Source organism: Zophobas morio, unplaced genomic scaffold (assembly GCF_036711695.1).
Source record: "Zophobas morio isolate AGI-343-1 ecotype UQ-CSIRO unplaced genomic scaffold, CSIRO_AGI_Zmor_V1 ptg000011l, whole genome shotgun sequence".
Lineage (NCBI taxonomy): Eukaryota > Metazoa > Arthropoda > Insecta > Coleoptera > Tenebrionidae > Zophobas > Zophobas morio.
Window position 1 is genome coordinate 4,482,340 of NW_026972116.1, and position 22,431 is coordinate 4,504,770.

General features: G+C 34.1%; 2 protein-coding genes across 2 annotated transcripts; one reads left to right on the forward strand and one right to left on the reverse strand.

The window, feature by feature from the left end:
• The first annotated feature begins 3,649 nt into the window (after window positions 1–3,649).
• Window positions 3,650–4,733, forward strand: LOC135127298 (uncharacterized). Its single transcript, XM_064053742.1, has 3 exons — window positions 3,650–3,661; window positions 3,713–3,909; window positions 3,961–4,733. Exon 3 carries the CDS (start codon window positions 4,095–4,097, stop codon window positions 4,731–4,733), a length of 639 nt encoding a protein of 212 aa, XP_063909812.1. The 5' UTR covers window positions 3,650–3,661; window positions 3,713–3,909; window positions 3,961–4,094.
• A 1,056-nt stretch (window positions 4,734–5,789) lies between these two features.
• LOC135127299 (uncharacterized) lies at window positions 5,790–6,842 on the reverse strand. The gene has a single exon (XM_064053743.1). It carries the CDS (start codon window positions 6,840–6,842, stop codon window positions 5,790–5,792), a length of 1,053 nt encoding a protein of 350 aa, XP_063909813.1.
• Between the last annotated feature and the right edge of the window lie 15,589 nt (window positions 6,843–22,431).

The window sequence follows — 22,431 nt, forward strand, 5'->3', positions numbered from 1 at the left end:
TTCTCCTTGAGTTTCAGGTTGAAAGAGGACAGCATATAATTGATTCTGCCCTCTCTCTCCCTGATTATCTTGGCCTCTTCCATCCCAAGACCAAACACAAAGAGGTTGCCTGGAGAGGCAGCCTCGGGTTTGGCCTCGCGATGGAAAAGAAGCCATTTTTTGACGTTGGCCCATTGGTTCTGACCCTCCAGGCGGCGAAGTACGACTCCTGCGTCCACCGGTGGTCCCGGTATCCACAGGGTCGCCCTCACCAGCCTTGGTAGGTCAGCCAAGGGGACCACGTTAAGTTGTGCGCCCTCCCACAAGGGTGTTAGGGAGCGCACTGTTTGTTGTAGCCATTTCAGGGACAACTCGTCTTCACAGGTTATCCTTAGGATTTCCCCTGTGTACTTCATGCCCCTGAAAGTGGCTGCTTGTCTATCCGATGCCAAGCACTGGTCAAGTTGCTTGTCCAGCGCTCCCATCAGGCTCTTTTGTACTATCTCCACCTGGTCAGCAGTCAGCTTACCAAGTGGATGCTGCACATCAATCACAGCTACACGGAGATGACTTGCAGCCGCCTCCCTGTAGCTCTGTTCTCTAGAGGTAGTCTCCTGCCTCCTCATCCTCTTTTGCTTTTCAGCTGCCGGAGGTGTGGAGGTTGAAGACCTCACTCTCTTCTTGGACCCTGAGGTCTTTTTCCCCGCGGGTTGTTTAGGGTTGGCTATCGTAGCCTGCCCTTTACCCTTGGGGTTTATCCCGGAGGAGGATGGACCCGGTTTCGGCGGGTCGGTATTCGCCGCCTCCGCCTGCAAACGAGCCTTCCTCCGCCTTTTTACCTCAGCCCCGCAGATTCGCTTCCTCCTAGGAGGCTGCGACCCCACATTGGCCGGGTTTTCTGTTTGAGGTGCACCCGAAGGCACTTCCTCAGTGGTTTTTTTATTATTATTATTTTCCATGATCTGGATTTTGATTTCGTCCTCCTGCGTCCCCACCCACCACGGAGTCCAACAAGGGGACGTCGAACTTCGACGTCAGGGCTAGCAGAAGGATATAGCCCCCAGGGAAGCTCATCCTGCAGTACGCAGCCTCAACTAGTGAGGTTACTCGTGCTCAGACTACACTTCCCCCAAGGACTCACCCTGTCGGCGGTCTGACCCGACGACACAGCCGATTGATCTGAGATGGGTTAGTCTCGACCTCCCGTTTTGGTGGAAATCCAGGCCAAAGAGGCGTGTTGCCCAGCCTTGATGACACACTGCACCAAGGGGGGCTCAACCTCCAGGATTCCTTCATCCCACCTTACGGGTCTCCACGCACGGCACAAACACGCGGGAGCTTGTCCGCGGGGCTGTTTTGACGACCCCACACCAGGGGTTTAATCCCGGGGGGGCACGTTTATTTCCAGCCCTCCTCTACTGAACCGCCTTCGCGGCCGTCTAAGCCGACAACCACCAAGGCATGTCCAGGCAAGACGAGCCTCAGCCCTAACCTACATATCTGGAGAAGGGAAAAATCCAGGTCGGACTTCCACCACCCCCAGGAGTGTTTAGTTCCGGGGGGCATATCCGCCCTTCCCAGACCTCCCTTCCCCAGACAATGCCGGTCTCCCCCTATCCGCAACCCTGGGGACGCGCCTGATAGGTAACTCAACCCACAGGCAACCGTTATGTATTTCCATGAAATGTAGCTAGCAATTTTTAACAATTAAGGGCACATTTTTCAAGGAAGATATATCGGTTTTTGGATTTATTTAATACCAGATTATGTGTGGCAAATCACTAAAAAATACCACACTTTCATTCATTTATAGTATTTGCACTTAAGATAATTCTTAACCATGCAAAAGCCAATGATGTTCCATTCTTGATCTTTTAAATTAAAAACTGTTTTATGCGAAACAAAAATATTACTTGGTGTTGTACATGTGAATACAAGATTAGCTATGTATAAGCTTCAATTTAAAATAACGTGATTGCCATTTTAAAACACAAGAGTTAATTTCGTTAACATTTATACGCTCTCATATTTAGATAGTCATATGCTTAAAACGTCGAAACGTTAGAAAAATATAGTTAAACTTTAAGCATAAAACAAGGTCAGCTTTCATCCAGTTCTCAATATATTTTAACGAGCACTTTACTAAATGAGTTTTTGGCACCTTATAATGAAAATTAAGAGTCATCGGGGTAATTATAGAATTAGTAGGTAATTATAGAATTAGTAGTAAGAAATGATGAACCAAAAAATTAAACTCAAGTAAATCTATTTAGATACATCACATCCAAGTTTTATTTAAAAGGAACTTGGTCTCAGAACTTGTTCCTGCACCGTCAAGCTTTTATATTTACAACCTACGGTAACACTATATATAACCATTATCCCCACAACACCGAAAACACAAAAGAGACGCTTGATGATGCGTTTAGCCAACCACGGTGGCATTATTTAGACAAACCTAAACTTAAACTCAATTTAGATTTGTTGCGTTCACGTAGTATTTATTATAATGCACCGGGTGATCAATTAGCTTCCACAACATATGTAAATAGCACTCTTGCATATTTAATGAACAGATATTCTTAAAAATAAGATCGTTTCATGAATATCATAATATCAGAATATCAAGCCTTAAAATTTTATTTTTAGAAATTCACAAAAGACGATCCTGACAGAAATAATTGAAACAACAACAGCGTTTTGTCCTCTTTTCACGAGGACGTTGTTTACATGACACCGAAAAGTGCGTAATTTTTGTAAGCATCATAATTCAGAACAAGATTCCCTTTGAGGATTCATAGTATAAAGTGTAAATTATAATTAATTATTATTAAACCAACAACCCCTTAAGCGTTTTTACATGTCTTGAAATTAAAACTTATTTTACTTGTACTAATTTTCGAATTTCAGACTTTCATCAGTGTCTTTTATTATGTGCAGATTGCAAACGTTATTTCAAATGAAATACGATCTTTATGAAGGAGTAACGTTAGTCTTTTTTTACATCCTGAGGAAACGATGTATAATAGGGTATTCCACGATTTTTTTTTTAATGCACCACACGAAAGAATATCGTCTACAAAATGCGAAGATGTGGTCAATATTTTTTTTTTACTTTTCAATAACTCAAAAAAAAAAAGTTAAATTTAAAGTGATTTTTTCCCGCGGTTAAGTTGTGCATTACGTACGTCATGATGACGTACGTAACGCTGACCAATGGGATCAGCGTAGCGATGTGGCAACTCCGCTCACGCTGCTTTAAAGTTAGACGACATCGGTATTTAGCCATCTTGAATTCTTGTTGGGTTATGATAGGTTAGGTTTATTTATGTTTGGTCGATCTTAGTGTTAACGTTTTGTAATTTGCTCTCATTGAAGCTTAAAATTATTTAAAAAGTCAGTCGTTTCCATTATTTGACATTGTTTGTTTAAACACGGTGAGTAGAATTGGCCGTTTAATATTTACCACTTACCAAAACCTTTTACAGCGACTTACAACTTAAAATTGTGTAGGAAGATTATCTGGGAAAATACGGCACAGAATAAATAGTCACAATGGAAAGTGAATATGAGCAAGCTACTTCTACCAATCTCCCTGTAGTTGATGATGTAATGATAGATTTGTATTATCGAAGAAATGTGAATTTTCTGATACCAGGTGTTGAAATGTGAAAACCGAACGGTAAAGTGTACAACGTAATAATGATTTGATAGTAATTATTCATTGTTATAGTGGAGCTCGTGCAACTTACGGCGACGATGCTGTTGGTTATGTGCAGTTGAGACGACACGATGAGATTTGTACTGTCAAAGCTTTGATTGCACCAGAACATAAAGTTCGCCTAAAAGGCTATGAAGTTTCAGTAAGAATAAATGAGTCTGAACAATGCATAATTGACTCAAAGTGTTATGACTGTGCTGCAAGTGAAGGTATGAATGATTTTATGTTGTATGAGTGTATGTATTATGTCTACTTTTCAGGTGGTTGTAAACATGGTGTAGCCTTACTGTTCTGGTTATACAGACGTACCTTGGAGCCTTCAGTGACTTCTGTTGAATGTTATTGGAGGAAGTCTACTCTGTCTAAAGTTGGCAGTACTATAAAAGGGCAAAGAATGAGAGAGTTGTTTAATTTTCGGCAAGTTCCTTCTTTACCAACAAAAGGAACGGCATTTTTGGACAAAGTAATTTCTACCGCATTAAAATCAGATAGTCATTCAATTCTTGCTACGATGTATAAGAGTGAAGTGAATATTTTGGAGAAAGCTTCGTTGTACCATTTATGTCTTTCTTATAAAAAAACGACTGATGCACCAAATGCAGAAGACTTCATATCGTTTTGCCAAAATAATTTAAATAGTGAAATTTGCAAAAGTATAAATACTTTAACAATATTGCAGTCACAATCTAAAGCCTGGTTTGATGTTAGATATGCGAGAATAACAGCTTCAAAACTGCATGAAGTTGCTCACTGCAAAACTGTTGATGGAGCTACAACTGCTGCAGTTCTGGCAGCATCAAAATTTAGAGGAACAAAGGCCATGAAAAGAGGCCTTAACCTTGAAGAAGATGTCTTAAAAGTCATAGCTGAGGAGAAAAATATTAAATTAGAAAGAGTAGGAATGACCATAAATCATATGTACCCAATATTTGGTGCATCGGCAGATGCAATGTCTGATAAATATTGCGTTGAAATAAAATGTCCAATAAAGACAAATACTGTAAAAATAGTACATTATGGAACTAGTGGATGAAGTTGAATTTCAACGGCGAGAGTGATTTTTTCACACGAGCGAGTGCAACGAGCGAGTGCGAAAAAGAAACTCGAGCCGTTGAAATTTCTTCATCCGCGAGTTGCATATACTATTTTTTCTAAGAAATTAGGAAATAAATGTTTGTTTATGGTAGGTATTTTATTTTTGAAATACATTAACTGTAATAGAACAATTTGTGCAATTATCACCAATAATATTTACACTTTTATCGTAAGTATTATTTGAACTTGTATCTTTGTTTAAACTTAGTTGGCTGCTTCCTGTATCAATAACTGCACTTGTATCAGATTCGAAAATGCCGCATTGGCAGCATTCAAAATTTCTTCAGAAACTTCGTCAGTCTCACTCATGTTCATTGTTTTCACTTGTGTAAACTAGCAGTATTAAACGTCAAACACTAACGGGTCGTCCAGCCTAGGCGTCATGATTTTCGAAGCGCGCGAAGCGGACGGTGCGGTCGGTGCAGGCGATACGCGACACGTTTCGCTAGCTGCGAAACGCTCAGGCTGGACGACCCGTTAAAATCGTAGACGGCCGAGTATTTTTCCACTAGAGGGTGAAATGAAATTTCATCCACTGCCAGCGATGGGAAAATGACAAACTTCAACCTTAATGAGTAGAAAAATTACATTACGCCAGAGGGTGAAATAACTCCTAAACCATATGCACAACTGCAGCTGCAAATGTTTCTTAGTAAAAAACAATGGGGTTTATTTTGTGTTGCATCTCCATCTTTTGAAACGGACAGAAATGTGACTATAAAGGAAATTCCTTTGGATGAAAATTTTTGTCACAATGTAATGGAGCAGGCACAAGCTTTTTGGAAAAAAGCGATTTTTCCAATTTTAATTAACTGATGTTTTCAATAATTATACTTATTTATTTCATAATTATTTCTTATTCATTTCAATAATAAATAAATCTAAATCCCGTTATACCCCAATCCCCTAGTATCAATAAAAAAAAGTTAAATGCTTCTATTTATACAATTAATTTATTGTTTCCAATAAAATACAAATAAAAACCATGTAAAAACTATTGTATTAATGGACCTTGCAAATTTATCAAACCACAAGCAACAATTACAATATGATCCAAAAGTGGCACCAAATTATGATCTGTGGTAGCATGTGGACCCAACATTCGAAATTCTCTGATCCTACGAATTAATCTTTCAATGTGGATCCTCAACGCTGCGACAAGTTTTGACTGACGTACCTCATCCTTCGTCATTTTTCTGGTGCTTGTGACGCTGGGAGGTCTAACTAGATTCACCTTTTTTTTCTGGAAAAGCCCTGCTACTTGCTTGAAGCCCCTATCAGTCATTACAGTTGCATTTTCAGGTACAACGGTCAAATACCCTGATTGCTTAATTATTTCTACATCTGATGTGCGACCTCCAAACCCTTCTGATATAAAATTAATTAGCCCATTTGGAGTACTTGACACTAAATACTTGCATGTGTTACAAGTTTTATAATTGCTCCAGGTTAAAGCTTGCTGGTAAGCTGCACTAGGTCTTTCAACCTGTATTTCGAAGCAATCAATGATTGCTTCAACATTTTTATAATACGTCTGAAACTGCCTAGGTAGAACTCGCTGAATTTTACTTTTCTCAGGCCAAAAAATTAACTCGTTGAGTTTTGTAGCCATTTTTGGCAATGTTTTTGAAAATATATTACTGACACCACTAGTGCTTAATGCAAAATCTGTCCCTAATCGTACAAATTGGTCATCTGTTCGTATTTTCTTAAGAACGATATAAATATGTTCTACAGGAACTTCTAATTCTTCCTGGAGTAATTTGATGAAAAAAAATTCTGACTTGGGCAAGCCCAGATAAAATCTGCTATTATTTTCAATTTTGAATATTTCCACTTTCACCAATAGTTCTTTGGATATCATCATATTAGTTTCATGCAATGACTCCGATGATGGCTCATAAACACTTCCACTTTGGAGTGAAAGGGAGGATGATGACAATGATGTTGATGATCCCTGAATAGGTTTGTGGGGGCTTTGATATATTTGTGACGATAATGATCGAAGAGTGTTTGTGCTTTTATCTGCCACTTCAACTGAGGTCATTGATGACTGATCTTTTGTGCTAACTCTTGTCTGAGTTGCTTTTCTAAGAGTTCTCCTTTTTGTTCTTAAAGGAGAAACTGATTTTTCTGGCGATTTTGCACTAACAAACATGCCAGATGGTGAAGCCACTGTTTTTAATTGCAGGTCTTCTACATCCTCTGTTACATCCTGTGAAGTACCAGGTACAGTAGGTTCAGGAAACAGTTTCCTTCGAAGCCCTCTACTGTGCTGTTGTGTTTCTATCTTACATTTCCTTGAAGTTGGTGTGAATTGGGACGAAGTTTCTTTCCTCACTATGCTTCTTGGAACCACATTGTCTTTTAACATTAGGCGTGTACCCATTAATTTGAAATGAATCCAATTTTCAGCATCCTTTTCCAACTTTATTAAAGAAAATTTGTTAATAAGGTGATACAAGTAGATACCAACATACAAATTTTTGAAATATTTACTATACTTACATCAAAATGATCTTCACAACAGTACAAACTTTTCCCAGGTATGTATGTTCTTCCCACAGCTTCAAACCATAACTTCCTCCGATCCACTTTTTGGGGAACAGTAAGAAATAATTTTTCTGGATTATTTGTAAAGTTATTATCACACCCAACGAAGAAACACTGTTTCGCCATCGTGCCAATTTTTTCTATTTAATTTGTTTATATTTAAGGAATAAAACGAACAGGCCAAGTTGATCAAAAACACGTGCACACTCTGACCTACCTCAATATAATAAACCAGCAGGTTTGGCAACACAGCATCGCTGCCATCGCTTCAAAGTGATTGGTTACACTTTTAACCGCGAAATACTGCAACTTTGAGTCGGTCTCTCACTCTTCTATTATTTTGACAATTTTTTTCAAAGCGATTATTTTTTATAAATAGTTCAAATTTGTTTTTTGTACATGTATTTAGATATTGTTTCAGAATGTTTAGTTAAAATTTGATTTTAAACTTTGGTGGAAAACCCTATTTTATACTCCCTCCGTCTGAAAATATGGTATACATTTGTGAATTTTATTTAATAATACTATTATAACGACAATATATTTCAATTTATATGTAATGGGACTTTATTTAGAGCTTCTGGAGAACATACTATTCTCGTTGGTAACCTTCCCTCACGATGAAGTTTAGATTTATTAATTAATAATTTATACTTAAAATTAAATAAATAAATAAATAAATAAATTAGATTATTATAATCTATTATTATTATTAAGACCCACCACTGACCCGGAAATGACCGGCATTCAGGCAAGACTTCTATCATTACGGGTACTAAGACCAAGTAATGATATGCATTATTTATTATAATAAATAATTTATTTAATTTAATTATTCTTTCTAAAATTTCTTATTCTTTAAATTCAGCGGGTGTCAATTTATTTTGTTGTTATTGTAGTAATTTTCTTGGTCATTTTTTTAACAGAAACGAAAGTAGATCTCAGTCCACTATTTATAAGATGTTCTATTAAGTATACAAGTTGCAAACCAAATTACTTGAGTATAATTTGCTGGTCATCACTCGTTAATTACAATAATTTTGTAAAAAAGGGAGTAGTAAATATTATGAAGCAAACTTACAACATAAAGGTTACCATTTTGTAAACAGTATGATCAACAATGTGATCGAGAAGAAGCTGTTCTAGTAGGCCGTGCAATTTATTTTTAAAATAATGGTGCTCACATTGCAGCTTTGTGACCCTTCATTTGACAATTACTTGACTCTAGCTGTGAACCTGAACAAGGAGTGCGGTGTTGTCAACATCATTATTTTGAAAATAAATTGCACGGCCTACTAGAGGAGTTTTTTCGATCATATGGTAGAAACACGAAGAAAGTAAGCTGCTACACAAAATTATTTGCATGTTCTAAGTACCTACTTTATGTTATGTTTGGTACTGGCAAAAGCTTTTGTTTTTAACTTCATACTTAACAATTTGTCCTATGTTTAAGTTTATGTACCTGTATTATCTATTCCATCACCTCAATCTTTGGAAAGCACTAAATAATAATAATTAATTAATAAAGTATGTTCTTTAAAATAACAGTGAATTATGACAACGGCCCAATTTATGAAATTGAATTAATTGATTCATGAAATGCAAAAATACTTGGAGCTAGTTGAAGAGAAAATATGACATATTTGATTTTCAAAATTTCTGAACATTTTAAATAACCAACGAAATGTTTAAACAGAAAATACTACGCTGGTTATCAAGACGCTTGATTTGTTTGTCGTGATATTCTTTTTTTATGTGAAATCTACATTAAACAATAGGGGAAGAGGGCCCAAAGCGGGCACCATAAGGAAAAATATTAAAAAAAGTAGTTTATGGATAATCTAGATCCTTTAAATTTTTATATTATAATGCTTGATTTAACCCTTTTCAATGATGCATAACTAAAATTGAAGAAAGTTTATTAAAAAAAAAGTTAGAAGCAGATAACTAAATCTTTGCAACTGCCCGCTTTGCCCTACGGGGAGGCCTAAAGCGGGCATTCAGCTAGGGCAAACCTGGCAATGGTTAAGGTTAGCGTCTGGTTCGGTTTCGCTCTATACTAAATAAATTGAAAACATTGTCGGGGTTTCCGGAATTGCATTTTAAAAATACTAAAGTCTGCAACCAAACCAGAAGTTAAGTAAGCTCATTTTAATAGATTTTGACTTTTCGAGAGTTATTTACCTCAGTCATGGATTTTTTTAGGATTATAAATGGTATCAAAAGAAAGCTGACACTTTTCCCCAGAGGACCTTCTATCTCAAAATGCAGACCTCTTCAGCACTTCGTCAAAAAATGCATCAATGTGCCGATTAAAGTGTGATGTAAAAGTTGCTCAACTTTATGTTTTGTTTTTTTGTAAAAACTGTAGACTAGATATGAATATAAATATGAAGGTCCCCTGGACTGAAGTTTGGTAATTCGAAATACAATTTTTTTAAAGCGATATATCTCGTATTTTTCTTTTTGGTTTTTTCACTTCTTAGACTTCGTTTTATCTTCAGCAAGTTCTTCTTTTATAATTTGTTTTACAGACTCCACATTGCCTTTGTTCTTCTTTTCGAAACAACTATAGATATTTAGTAAATACACTAATACCGGACAAGTGCCCGCTTTGCCCTGCCCGCTTTGCCCATTTCGACAATTAAAATTGCAAACAACATCTAAACTCAAAATGATGCGACAAGTGGCAGTTAACTGCTACCTTATGGTAGCCGAATAAACACACATTGACTAACGAATTTCATTTTTAGCTTAAAAATCACAAACATAGAAAAAACAGATGTGACACACTTTGCAATATTTTTCAAAACCATGTGAAAATTATTTATTTATTACAGCACATAATTGGGTACTCGCAGGAGACCCGGGCGACTGATGTGAAGTATGCGGGGGGGGGATGCACTATGTCCGCGCGGTTAGGGCGCACCATCTTTTGAAACGCCAAAACTAAAGAGAGTGCCCGCTTTAGGCTCTATGCCCGCTTTAGGCCCCCTTCCCCTAAGTAAAATTTAATTAACCCCCAAGTAGTTAATGGCATCTGTTCCAAGCTATCTTATTCATTTCTCTTGGGTAAAATTTAGAACAATGGTAAATACATGCTGGGATCTATGTTTGAGAAGAACAAATTAAATGGAGTTCAGGGTTTCAGTTGAGTTAATTATCAGATCGTTGCTTATCTAACTTCTTACTCAAGTTTAAACAGTGTACAGCCGACTTAGCTATTTATTGGAACGTATCTTACCAAGGCAAATGCGCTTGTCTCTCATCTATTATGCACCGAAAGCCAGATATTACCCCGAAAAAATCAAATTACGTCACGTATGTACAGCAAAGTAAAATATTCATACCCAGACGGAATGAATCCAGCTGGAAAAAACCGATAAACGAATCCCGATCAAATCGCACTGAAATAGTCTGATGCAAGAGACTGGAAGTAATCCACTTCTATCAAAAATATTAAAAACTAAACCGCGTTATTAATTTAGTGGTTACAGGGTTGCGCTAATCTGTTTCACTGGATAATTCCACGAAGGGAATGTTGATAATTTGCATTGAGTTAAACCAAGTTTTGCGAAACACGTATCATCAGTATAGTACCCTGGATGCAATGGCAATTATTGCAGATGCGATTGCTGTTGCTCTATAGTGACCATTTGTTTGTGGTATTACAACGTTAAATCTCCTCCATTACCGAACAATTTTCTTTTTATTACCGATGGAGAGCGTTCGATGAAATACGGGATTTTCATTATTCGGATCCCCTTGGGGAATTTATGGAGGTGAGGGTGTCTGGAATCATCCCGCAATCCGCAGACTGGTTTTATATATTATTATAGTTTAGAGCCTGCAGCTAAAGTAAATAAAACAGCTCTTGTTTCCTTTCATATGAGGATAATATAAGGGTGCATTTTAATGTCGCCGCTTACTCTGCGGATTTTCGACAGGGAGAGTAAGCCCAAAAATGGCTGACGTTAGAAACAAACAAACGTAAAGGCGCAATACCATAAATCGTGCCTTATCTCCGACAATTTTGACTCTTTCATTGCCCGTTAAAATTAAATTAACTACAGTGCCGGGCATCGACTATAAAAATTTTACTTTCGATAACAACCTGATGATTTCCATGTATCAATTGCTGCAGAGTCAAGCGGTCGAAATCATTAAATCCACGGTCAAAGTATACATAATGAAAGTACCTGCGGGGGAGGATTTTTATTCCTCCAAAAGGTCGGCAGACAGACACGTGAGAAAACAGTGTTTTAAAACCTTCACTCACACGTGTGGTTACGTGGAAGCGACAACTTGTCCATGTCATATGCTAGCTAATAAATAAAATCATGGCTTTTTCAAATGTGAAAGGGTGGCATAGTAAAGATCACAATCTGCATGTTAATTTTTCGTTGGTAAAATAAATTTTCCAAGATTAGATTTTAGTGTTCGCTACAGGTCCTAATGATTGTAAATATATTCCTTGGGGGCTGAAAAAAGTCATACCCTTATCCTTGCTGAAATGTTTTTTTATCCAACCCTGTCATCCTCCAGTGGTTGCAGGGTGTGCGAACGTTCATGTTACATTTTTCTTTTATGTATCTTTATTTTTTATTCTGGGGAGTAAGTTGCTGGAGTGTAAGAATTGTTGAAAACTTAATAAACATTTTGTTGCGCAGTGAGTCGAAATAGTGATAATTATGTAAATGTATTATATTCTATGCCCTTAAAACATATTATTATGCATATCTATTGCAAAATCTTTAATGTAGCTCCTTATTATTATAGTTATTCAGCCATTGGAACATGAATATGGATATAAAATGTATAAACCAAAATTTTAATATCCATATCGTTACATCGAAACGACTTGTAATAATTATTTATGTCAAGGGTTATAACGTTAATCATGGTGGTAATGTGAAGATTATTAGGGGAAGGTAACGCGACACGTACCATAAATCATTACGGTTACGATCCAAATTTCTTATAGAATAGAAAGTGGATTAGCAAATATGTAAAAGAAAATCTTCAAGGGTTATACAAAAACAGAATATCTTTCCTATGGTGGGATACTACATATTACGAACCGCTTGTTAAATGGAGAAGAACTTCGAGTATAGTAAATACACATCGTTTACCTAAGTCCGAGAAACCTGGGAGCTAAAAAATCCAGAATTTTTGTTAGGATTATAAATTCAGCACATTTTTCTTTTTTGTGAAAGTGATTGTTGAAGTCGTTCTACCGGACATAATATTATTCGGAATTTTTTTATTACATCAAGAGATTGGATATGGTAACAATCGTAGAATTATATACCTACATATTACCCTGAAATTTTAAACGTATTTTAACTTCATTGTGAACATGGGAAATTCGTAACAAAACTTGTCATCTTGTGTTACAGTGGTAACGTGGTTTTAACTTATCATTATTACAGATATACAACATGACTTGATTCATTACCTGAATAACTAATCTCAATTCCCACTTTAAATTTCAAGTTTTTTTTTCAATTTAAGTGTGCATCTTCAAATTTTCCGGTCTATTACAAAAATTACAGCCTTTTTCCGAGTTTTTGCAGTTTCAATAAGATACATAACTTTAATTAAAACTTAATTACAGATTTCCCTTCAAAAACTGATGAAGTCATCTTGTAAAGTTGTGTTACGTCTTAATTGAAAATTATGTTCTGTTCTAAAATGTGGGGTTGTTTCAACTTCAGCAGTGTTCATTGGTGAATGTCTTAAGAAATTAATCCATGGATCGATATAATTTACTAATATATTCTAAAGCGCTCATCTACTGTTAATATATTGGGAACAACGCAATGCCATAGTTCAAGATAATGTTAAATAAAGCTTATAGAAAAATTTATCCTGAGATCGGATACGGGTTATTCTTTGTAACTTTCTACAATTTAGAACTGCTCAGATAATTTATTTTCTTGAGTATGTCAAAGTGACTCATCTAATTTTCTTAAAATTTTGCATTGTCTTAAACTGTACATTTTGAAATTAACATACAATAGATGCAATTTGACAAAAACGCTTCAACAAATTGAATAAAAAAATAAATAGCGAGAAAAATGCATTCTCTGTAAAAACACGCTTAACTTTAAGTGTTTATGTTTATACTTCGAAAGAATTACGTGACTAAAGAACAAGAAGATTTAAACAATAACAATAATAAACAAAAACAGGGCGGATTCATAAAGCACAAATGTAGGAATGTACTACTTCATGAAATTTAAGTTGTACAAAATTTTGAAGGTGTCATCACTTTGTTAGCAAGAATGACTAGACAAATTTTGTTTAGTTTTTAACCATCTACGTGATGCTCTTAATATACATACAAAACATTAAAATAAACGGTCCAGTATAGTCGGAAATTATCTGTTTAATAAAAACCCGAACAGAGGGAACTGGTTTTTTAGTTACATTTTTCATGTTATGAATCAATTAAATATTTTTTTTGTAGTTCACCCTTTTTTGATGCATTTTTCAGAGAAGCAATTTTCATAAAACATAAGGTCAGAGTATAAACAAAAGGAACAAAAAAAAATTCTTCATTGAATGCAACTCGCATATAACTTAGATCAAACTTTCTGTAAAAAAAAATCATCCAGTGTATCACGAAACTAACGAAATTTCTCTAATACAGTCTCTTCTTAAATGTGTAACAAAAAAGGTAGTCTAAGTCGACAAAACTTCCCTCACCTTTCAAGCACAATCATTTCGACAGTTTGAGGAATTATAATACAAAATACAATATTATATTCGGTAAACTTTAATGTTTGTTATCATAGCCTCTGCAAGTTAAAATAAAAATAGAGGTGGATTACTGACCTATAAGTAAAGGAACATGCTACACGTATTTTAAGTGAAATCATCAGTTTTGTAATAGGGACTGTATCAATTTGAATACTACTCACAATACTGTGTTCTCACAATTTCAGTAAAATGATTATACTTTAGAATTACACTGACGCCGAAATTTTCTGAAATAATATACATGTTTTACCAATGGGATAGTGTGTTTCAAATCGATTTTTTTTAGAATGAAATAAGCTTTTACAAAGATATTAAATCAGAACACGTTGAAGCCAAACTATACGACATTTGAAATAAAAAAGTTGATGTTTTGTGCAGACAAATCAGCAGAGATAGAATGTTAATGATATGGTTATTTTATAGTTTTCTTTTGTCAATTAATGTCTCATATTTTCTTTTAAAAATATTAAGATTTCTTTGATTTTTCAATTCGTATTATTTTCAATTTATTTTAATAAGCTTTAAAACAATCTCACTGTTTGCTCTTCTTGTATAAATTTGCTTGTCATTTTATTATTTCAGTATTTTTAAAAAGGTTTCTTAAAACTTGGTTAATATCCTTACATTTCTCAGATCATCAAAAAACCTCACTTTATGTTTTGTACACACTAAGTAACAATAATGAGTATTGAACATAGCAAGACATGATATTGTGAAAACTCTGTTACAATATTAACTCTAATTAGTAATAACTACTTAATAATTATCAATTTTAAGAAGCTATTAGATGGTTTGTTCAGTAAAAATAAAAGTTAGTATCAGGATCAACTGAATTCACTCCACGCATTTATCTAATCCTATCACCACCGTGAACTTTCCGTTTTCAAATCATGTCTTTGGTTTTATAACCCTGTAGCCGTAAAATTAAGGCAATCACTTTAAATAGAGACGGCTTCGGCATTAAAGCAGAAATAGCTTTGTTACACATTCAATTCAATTGTATCTATTATGAATTGGAACGAAAACGTTTTGTATAAAACTTCAGTGCTTTATCAAAAGTATTCCACACAAATAAAAGATTATACTTCCACTATTTAAAAAGAGGGCGACTCGACATCGTTTGGTATATTTTTTAGTGAATATGTCAAAGTCAAATAAAAGCTTATGATGCTGGAAAATTAGAGGGAAAAATGCGAAAATCGCCGTCTTGTGTTATTCAAGTCTGCCTAATGTTGATGTTGATGTTGCAGATTAGAGACGATTTATGTCTGTCTATCCGTCGCCAGGATTTATCTGTTTATGTGTTTATTTCTTAAGAAGAAACCGAAACTATTTCGGTGAACTGAAGTACACCATCTTGGTTATCCAGCTTGTCAATGAATAGTCTATTCGATCCGTGAATCGATACCGTTGTTGAAAGAACAATTTTACTGGAACTGGTTCCGCTCACTGCTCCCCCTTTGTTGGCTAAAATTCAACGCGAAGAAATCAAATGTTTAATGATTAGTGCTAATGGTTTTCCTTGCGCAAACTAGCGTAAGTAGGTTTTATCGAATACACTTGTCTAAAAAAGTTTAGCGGAGCAGATAGCAGCTAACGTCCACTGACTCGTATCACTGGCCATACACGTAGCAACCAATTTCCGTTTTCCATTCTTTTTTCACTTCCTTTCGTCGTCTAGTCAAGTTTTTTTTTACATCGTTAGTTATCAGCGACCTACCTACCAAATAATATTTTTCTTTCTCTTAGATTCACTCGCGTTATTGAATCTCGTATTAAACCTAGAAGAATCTCGGACAATTTAACAAAGTTACATTCACGTTATTAGAAATTTCCAACTGTTGTTAATACTAATTTAAATTCAAGTCGTATAAACTTTTCACACTAGTTCGCACCTAATGGATCAAAAGTAGTAAATAATGAAAATTTACGGTTAGTTTTAAAATAAATCCACATCTTCCAGTGCTTATATTCAAGCTGCGCCCGATTATATTCGACTTAACATTAAAAGAGCACCGGAAAAATTATAAAACGTTTAACGCAACTTTTACACAACATAAATTAAGATTAAGCTGGAAATTAACTAAAATTAATTGCGCAAATTAGATCTGTTTGGAAGAATTTATCACTCGGAAACATTTTCTCGCTACTTTTTCTAAATCGAAAGTGAAGTGCACTCTAACTAAATTGCAACAGGTATACAATTTTTCTTGAGATATCAAACAAAGAAACTCTTCGTTCCTCGAATTTTCAGGCTTACATGCCAGACATTTCAGAGTTAATTTCATTTACACGTAAGGAGAAATGAGATATCCTGGAAAACTGATTGATAGACATTGTTGCTTAATTTCTTCACTCGAGAGAATAGTATGGCTTAAAAGTCTAATAAAACATGTAAAATGTAATAAAAGGACGCAACAGACTGCAGTGTACAAAAAATTTTTTTTCGTTGATTGTCCGAAAATGGAATTCGTTGAGCTCGTTGATATGTCGTCTCCAAAAACTATTTTTGTGAATTGATAACGAACTTCCCATTTTTTTAGTGTGACTGCACGCTCAAATTAACTTTTAAGAACACGAATGTTTATCAGAGGGTCTGTTAAGTTGGCACCACTCGTTTAATGAATTGGTTTCTAAACACCATTCAAGGTTCTTTAAACTAAGCTCCAATACCCCAATTACTTAATAAACTCACCTCCATCTAAAGGTCGCAATTATTGCCTTTTGTATTCGGAAAAAAGCTAGCTAAATTCTTACAGTTAAGAGGTTGCTCTATTTAGCTCTACTGATATTGTAGTTGATTAATAAAATGATGCACGTTTCACTTATTTTTCTACGTTTAGAAAATGATAAAAATCATCAAATATTTCTTTTTAGCATAGTTGCGGCCAGTCCTATTAAAAATATATTTCTTGTATTTCACATTAAACAATTAAAATTTCTACATTTTTCGATTTTCACATCTTTGAAAACATAATCGCAGGTGATCTTCAGATAACTTAAGATAGATCAAATCAGATGCATTCACCGTTATAAAGAGACTAATAACTATAAGAACAAATGAGATAAAACATATTAACCCTCACTTTTGTCTAAAAAATAATAAAACGTGTAGGTCGTTTGCTGTAACCTACATTTACATAAATCCAAAGTAAAATAAAAATAATTATTTAAACGGTGTGTTTAAAAAAAATGTCAAGGACTTACCACACTTAAAATCAAGAAATCAAATGATCTCCACATAACTCTATTTAGATTACTTGTCCAGTGGCTGCCAAATTATATACACAAACTATAACAAACTAATTTTTATTTAGTCTTTTTTTCATACACTTCATTTTTGAAATTACGACTGGAATCATAAAAACAATTATTTATTTTATTTATAAATATTATTTAAGAACAAATTAACTTATGAACAAAATCAACATTTTTTTCATCTATAGCTTTCGTAACAAGTAAGAATTCGTTGCAGTTAAAATAAACCATTTGTTATTTATACTGCTATTCAAACTGATACTTGTTCATGCTAAATCGTTGATGATATTATCACAAAATTTCGTAATAGAAAAAACTCCCTTGAATACACGCTTATTCACCTTTACTTTAACCCTACGGACATATATTTCTTGACAATAAGTTAGTAACATACAGAATACAGCTTTCCTGACCCCTGAAATGTTGGAAGGTCAGTGATTCACGGGTACACTTAGTAATGACTAATGAGTTTGAAAAGCCTGAAACCGATCAGTAATGAGCGTGAGCGGTAAGAAATGAAACCAGTTCCGACCTGTGGGGGCACTACTGTCAATTTTAACTATAAATATCAAATTAAAAAAACAATTCATACAACTATGGAGGTAAGTTTTTTATTATTATTAATGTTACTCGTTTTATTGTGAATAAAATAATATACAAACCTCAGCAAAAGTACGATTCCTGTGTCTCTACAACTATATAATTCACCTCGAGACCACGTCTCTCGGTAAACCATAGTTGACTCGACATAACTCTCCGCCTCGGTATGCAATATACTATTACTTTAACTTATAGGGGTTATCATAAAAAAAAAATAAAATATGCAAAATCAAATTTGTACATTTTTCAATGCAGCTGAATGTATTGTACTATTTTTCAAAGGCGAGGGAAGCTCTGTATAAATTACCTTAGACCACTCTGATATTACGATCCTGTACATGTAACACAGCAACACAAATTCAAATCTAATTGGAATAGTTGCCCCAAAAAATAAAAAAACTCAATTATTATTTAATTTCAAATTTGGCAAATCAAACATTGAAACTAAAAACGTTTGTTTAGAACGCTTTTTTGCATAATATAGTTTTTAGCGTAGAATTGAACTAATACGAATTTTCTATTAAAAAAATATCCACATAGATAAAAACAAGTAAGAAAAACCCATTGATTTTATTATTTTTTTGCATTAATGATCTATTTTACAAATTTTTAGCTACAATAAAAAAATTCCTTTACAAATATTTGCTATCCAAATTTGCGATATTAGATTTAAACAAATTTATGAAATAAGATAATAAACAGTTAGAAGTCCTTATGAATAGATAGGATCATAGTTTTGCATTAATTTTATAATGTCACTAAAAATAAAATTACAGCTTGTAAGAAATATTGCGAAAGTCCATACCACTGTGATATAGAGGACCGTGATATTAACAGAACAGTGATACTAATTTATAATCATTATTCTCGGTATTATAACTAAAAATATAATACCCAGTAATGAAAACATTGGTCCTGTCTTATCATGGTGATGTCAGAATTGTGGTTATTCACTGCTGTAAACCAAAACGTGCTTGCCACAAGGTTTGAAGTGAAAGTAAAATCATTATTGACAACCACCGTCCAATATCGACTTTGGCAAATTTTCAAGTCCTTGAAAAAGTGAATTGTCTTCAGCTAACCAAATACTTAGAATCTCATAATAATGACATTGGCTACATCAATCAATTTGGTGTTAGGGCTTATAATAATGTTAAAACAAATGCTATTCAACGTATGTATTTCACCATGACTCACACCCTGTTGCACCGATAAGGCAATAAAAAGATGACTAAACGTAGCCATGAATTTTTGAAGATTTGTTTTTGATATAATTTTCGCTTTGTCAGATTAGCATCAATTTGAAAGTTTGTGCTGAAAACCTAACAATCAAAGACAAAATTTAGAAAATACATGGATGTCTTTGATCGTGTTTTTTTTATTGCTCTCTCAGTACTTTTAAAAGTGTACTTACACTTGAAAGCTAAATTACTATCATCATATAATAGGAACAGATAGAAAGAGTCAGAGCTAATAATATTACGCCAATGAATTTGGCAATAAATTTACTTTCATTATCAACTCTAAAAAACAATAACTTTGCCATCTAAGTATAATTTATTAAATTTTCAAGAGATTTCTTTATCAGAAAATTGTCTACTAGTTTGATTTCCAGATTCTTCACACCTGGGGTACGCTTTTGTTTCTCGATCGAAAAAATCTCGTTTGCTGATGGGTTGAGATGCTACATTTCTGTCACATTTCTCGATTCTGTCACGAAATCAAGTCTTCATGGAATGATATTTTGTCAATAGCTCTGAGTGAAGGGATAAATTTTGGAAACATAACCTCGAAATTTATGTCAAAATAGAAGTTCAAAATCGTAATTCTGAGTTATAAGTTCTTAAAATTATGGTAATTGTAAACTTTTGAGCATTTAATAAGCTTATATGCAAAGAATAAATGCAAACTTTTGCATTTAAAAGCTATGCAATGCCATTTATCGCAAGTGATAATTTATCACTTCGATCGAGAAACAAAATCGCACCCCAGATCAAATCATCCCCACTACTCCCCGTAAAACAATGAAGTTTAATTTCTCGCACTGCTAATTACAGTTGCTTCAGCAGCACTGGTAAAAGGGCTCTCTCTGATTATATCAAGCAAAGCATCGTCTTCGCCAAATGTTGAAACGAGATGTCTCACTGAGCCTGGACGACGTTCCACGTCTGCTCTCGTCTACATTTCTGCACGATCAAATTCACCGTGCTGTTTTCAATCGCCAAAGTAACGGAGACTTGCTGCTGTGACATCCCACTTTGAATAAGGGCTATTGCTCGAGATCTGTTAAAAATTGATACAGCTGGCATGTTGAACAAATTGATATATATCAAAGTTAATTTGACAGTTTTTTCGAACATATCAATCATAATGACAGCAAAGGTGCATTTACATTGAGATTTTTTGAAATAACAAGAACAGACTGCCCAGCATTCCATGTCCTTCACGGTACCCATTTAATACACTAAAATGTAATATATGACTTCCATATTCATACTATGTAAAGAAACAGTTTTAATAAATAATAACACAGTAGAACAGTGTTTTTGTTACATATATTTTCTAAACATGGTCGGAAAGGTAATTTTGTGCTGAACAACTCTTAAAAGAGATAATATACCCATGTCGTCAAAAAAAAAATTATTCAAATTTTTATGTCGTCCGGTGAACAATTAGAAAAAATGAAGTGAATTCTAATTTTACATAGAAAAACGCGCAAGAAGCACTAAAAAAATATTCCACAGATTTCTGACGACAGATATTTAATTATGTCTACGAATATTTAAGCGGTCTAGAATATGTAGAAGGATCTAACTCTTTATAAAAGCCTCATGTATTCGGAAAGAATGAATACTTGGGTCTTTTTCTTAAATCTTCCTTCGACTTTCTTGATTTCTCGATGAAAATGTTTTCAGCAAAGAAATTTAAATAAGACATAATTTGTGGAACGTTTGTTTCCCAAAAATTCACTGATCACTAAGCTAATTGATTCCCAAGTAAATTTTTCCATATCATTCAAATAAGTAGGTGTAGAACATTTGATCCTTCATTCGAATTTCAGGCCCAATGAAAATTCCTAAATATGTACAGAAAACGTACATAATATGAAAACTGAAATTGTAATATTTTAGTTTTTACCTTGGTTTATGTTAGCAGCAGAAAGCTTAGGAAATATTGTTTTCAGATGTTGAAATGCTTTCTCTCTTGTATTTCACTTGCATAAGAAGCACATATGATTGGCATATCCAGATTGGAAGCCAGTTCTGTTACTAAAGCTACAATTTTTAAATCGCCTGTCAAATTGCACTCAATTTTTTTATCGTTAATACAGTTTAACAAATATTGAATATTCTCATATGTTTCTGCAGTTTGTATGGAGTATGTAGTCGGCAGTACTAGATATTTATTCCCATTATGCAATAGTACACCTTTTTAATAATAATAGTAATAGCATTTATTGCCAAACAGCATACACGATTTATAGGACAACACATTGTATAATACCTACACAGTATAATGCAATTAACAAAATAAGAATGAATTAATTATATAATTGTGAAACAACTTAATTATGAGTGAAACACAAACATACAAAAGAATCTACAATTTATGTGCAATATGAACTTTAACTGGAACTATCTATGAACAATCTTCAAAAAAAATTTTTTTTGACGAGCTAGGCATAATGTCTTGTTAGATAGTTATTCAGCACATAATAACCTTTCAGAATGCTTGTAACAAGATTTTTTTCTAAAATTGTTCTACTGTGTAATTGACGGACTCATTATACCTACATGTTTCTACCTACTTAATTGTACATAGTTCCTTTTCATTTACAACGGCTTTTTTCGACAGAATTTAATTTAACATTGGTAAGTACGTATACATAAGAACATTTATCAAAAACGTTTACAACAAAGAGTATTTTGAAATGTATATACAGATTATTAGATTGTGTTCCATGAGAATGGAATGTAATAAACACCAGTTGTAATGAAGAGACTGACTGAAATTCAAGCTATATTAAATTAATATTATATCACCAGTTTTCTGATGTAGTGTATTGGAAAATTGTGAAATGTCATTTCTATACAAGATTGCGTACGGTCTTACCTTCAGCCACATGTAATATTAGGGGATAACATATACTACAAAGCTGAACAGTGAAAATTATAAGGTGCTGGTGTTAAGTTCATAAATCATTTCTTTTATTGTTTGTAGTTATAACAAAATTATCGTATGCTATCTGGGATGCTTTATTAATATCGTTATTGCATATTATTTAATATTTTGTTTTACGCATAGCATGCCTGCTAATCAATGAAATATGCGAGGAGTAACTAATTAAATAATTTTTCCAAAATTCTTATTTCATTCCAGTTAATTACTTGACCCTAGGTTATCTCTTCCCACTTCGTTACGAAAGTAAACTGTTCTTCCTGTCCATTTAATTACAACTC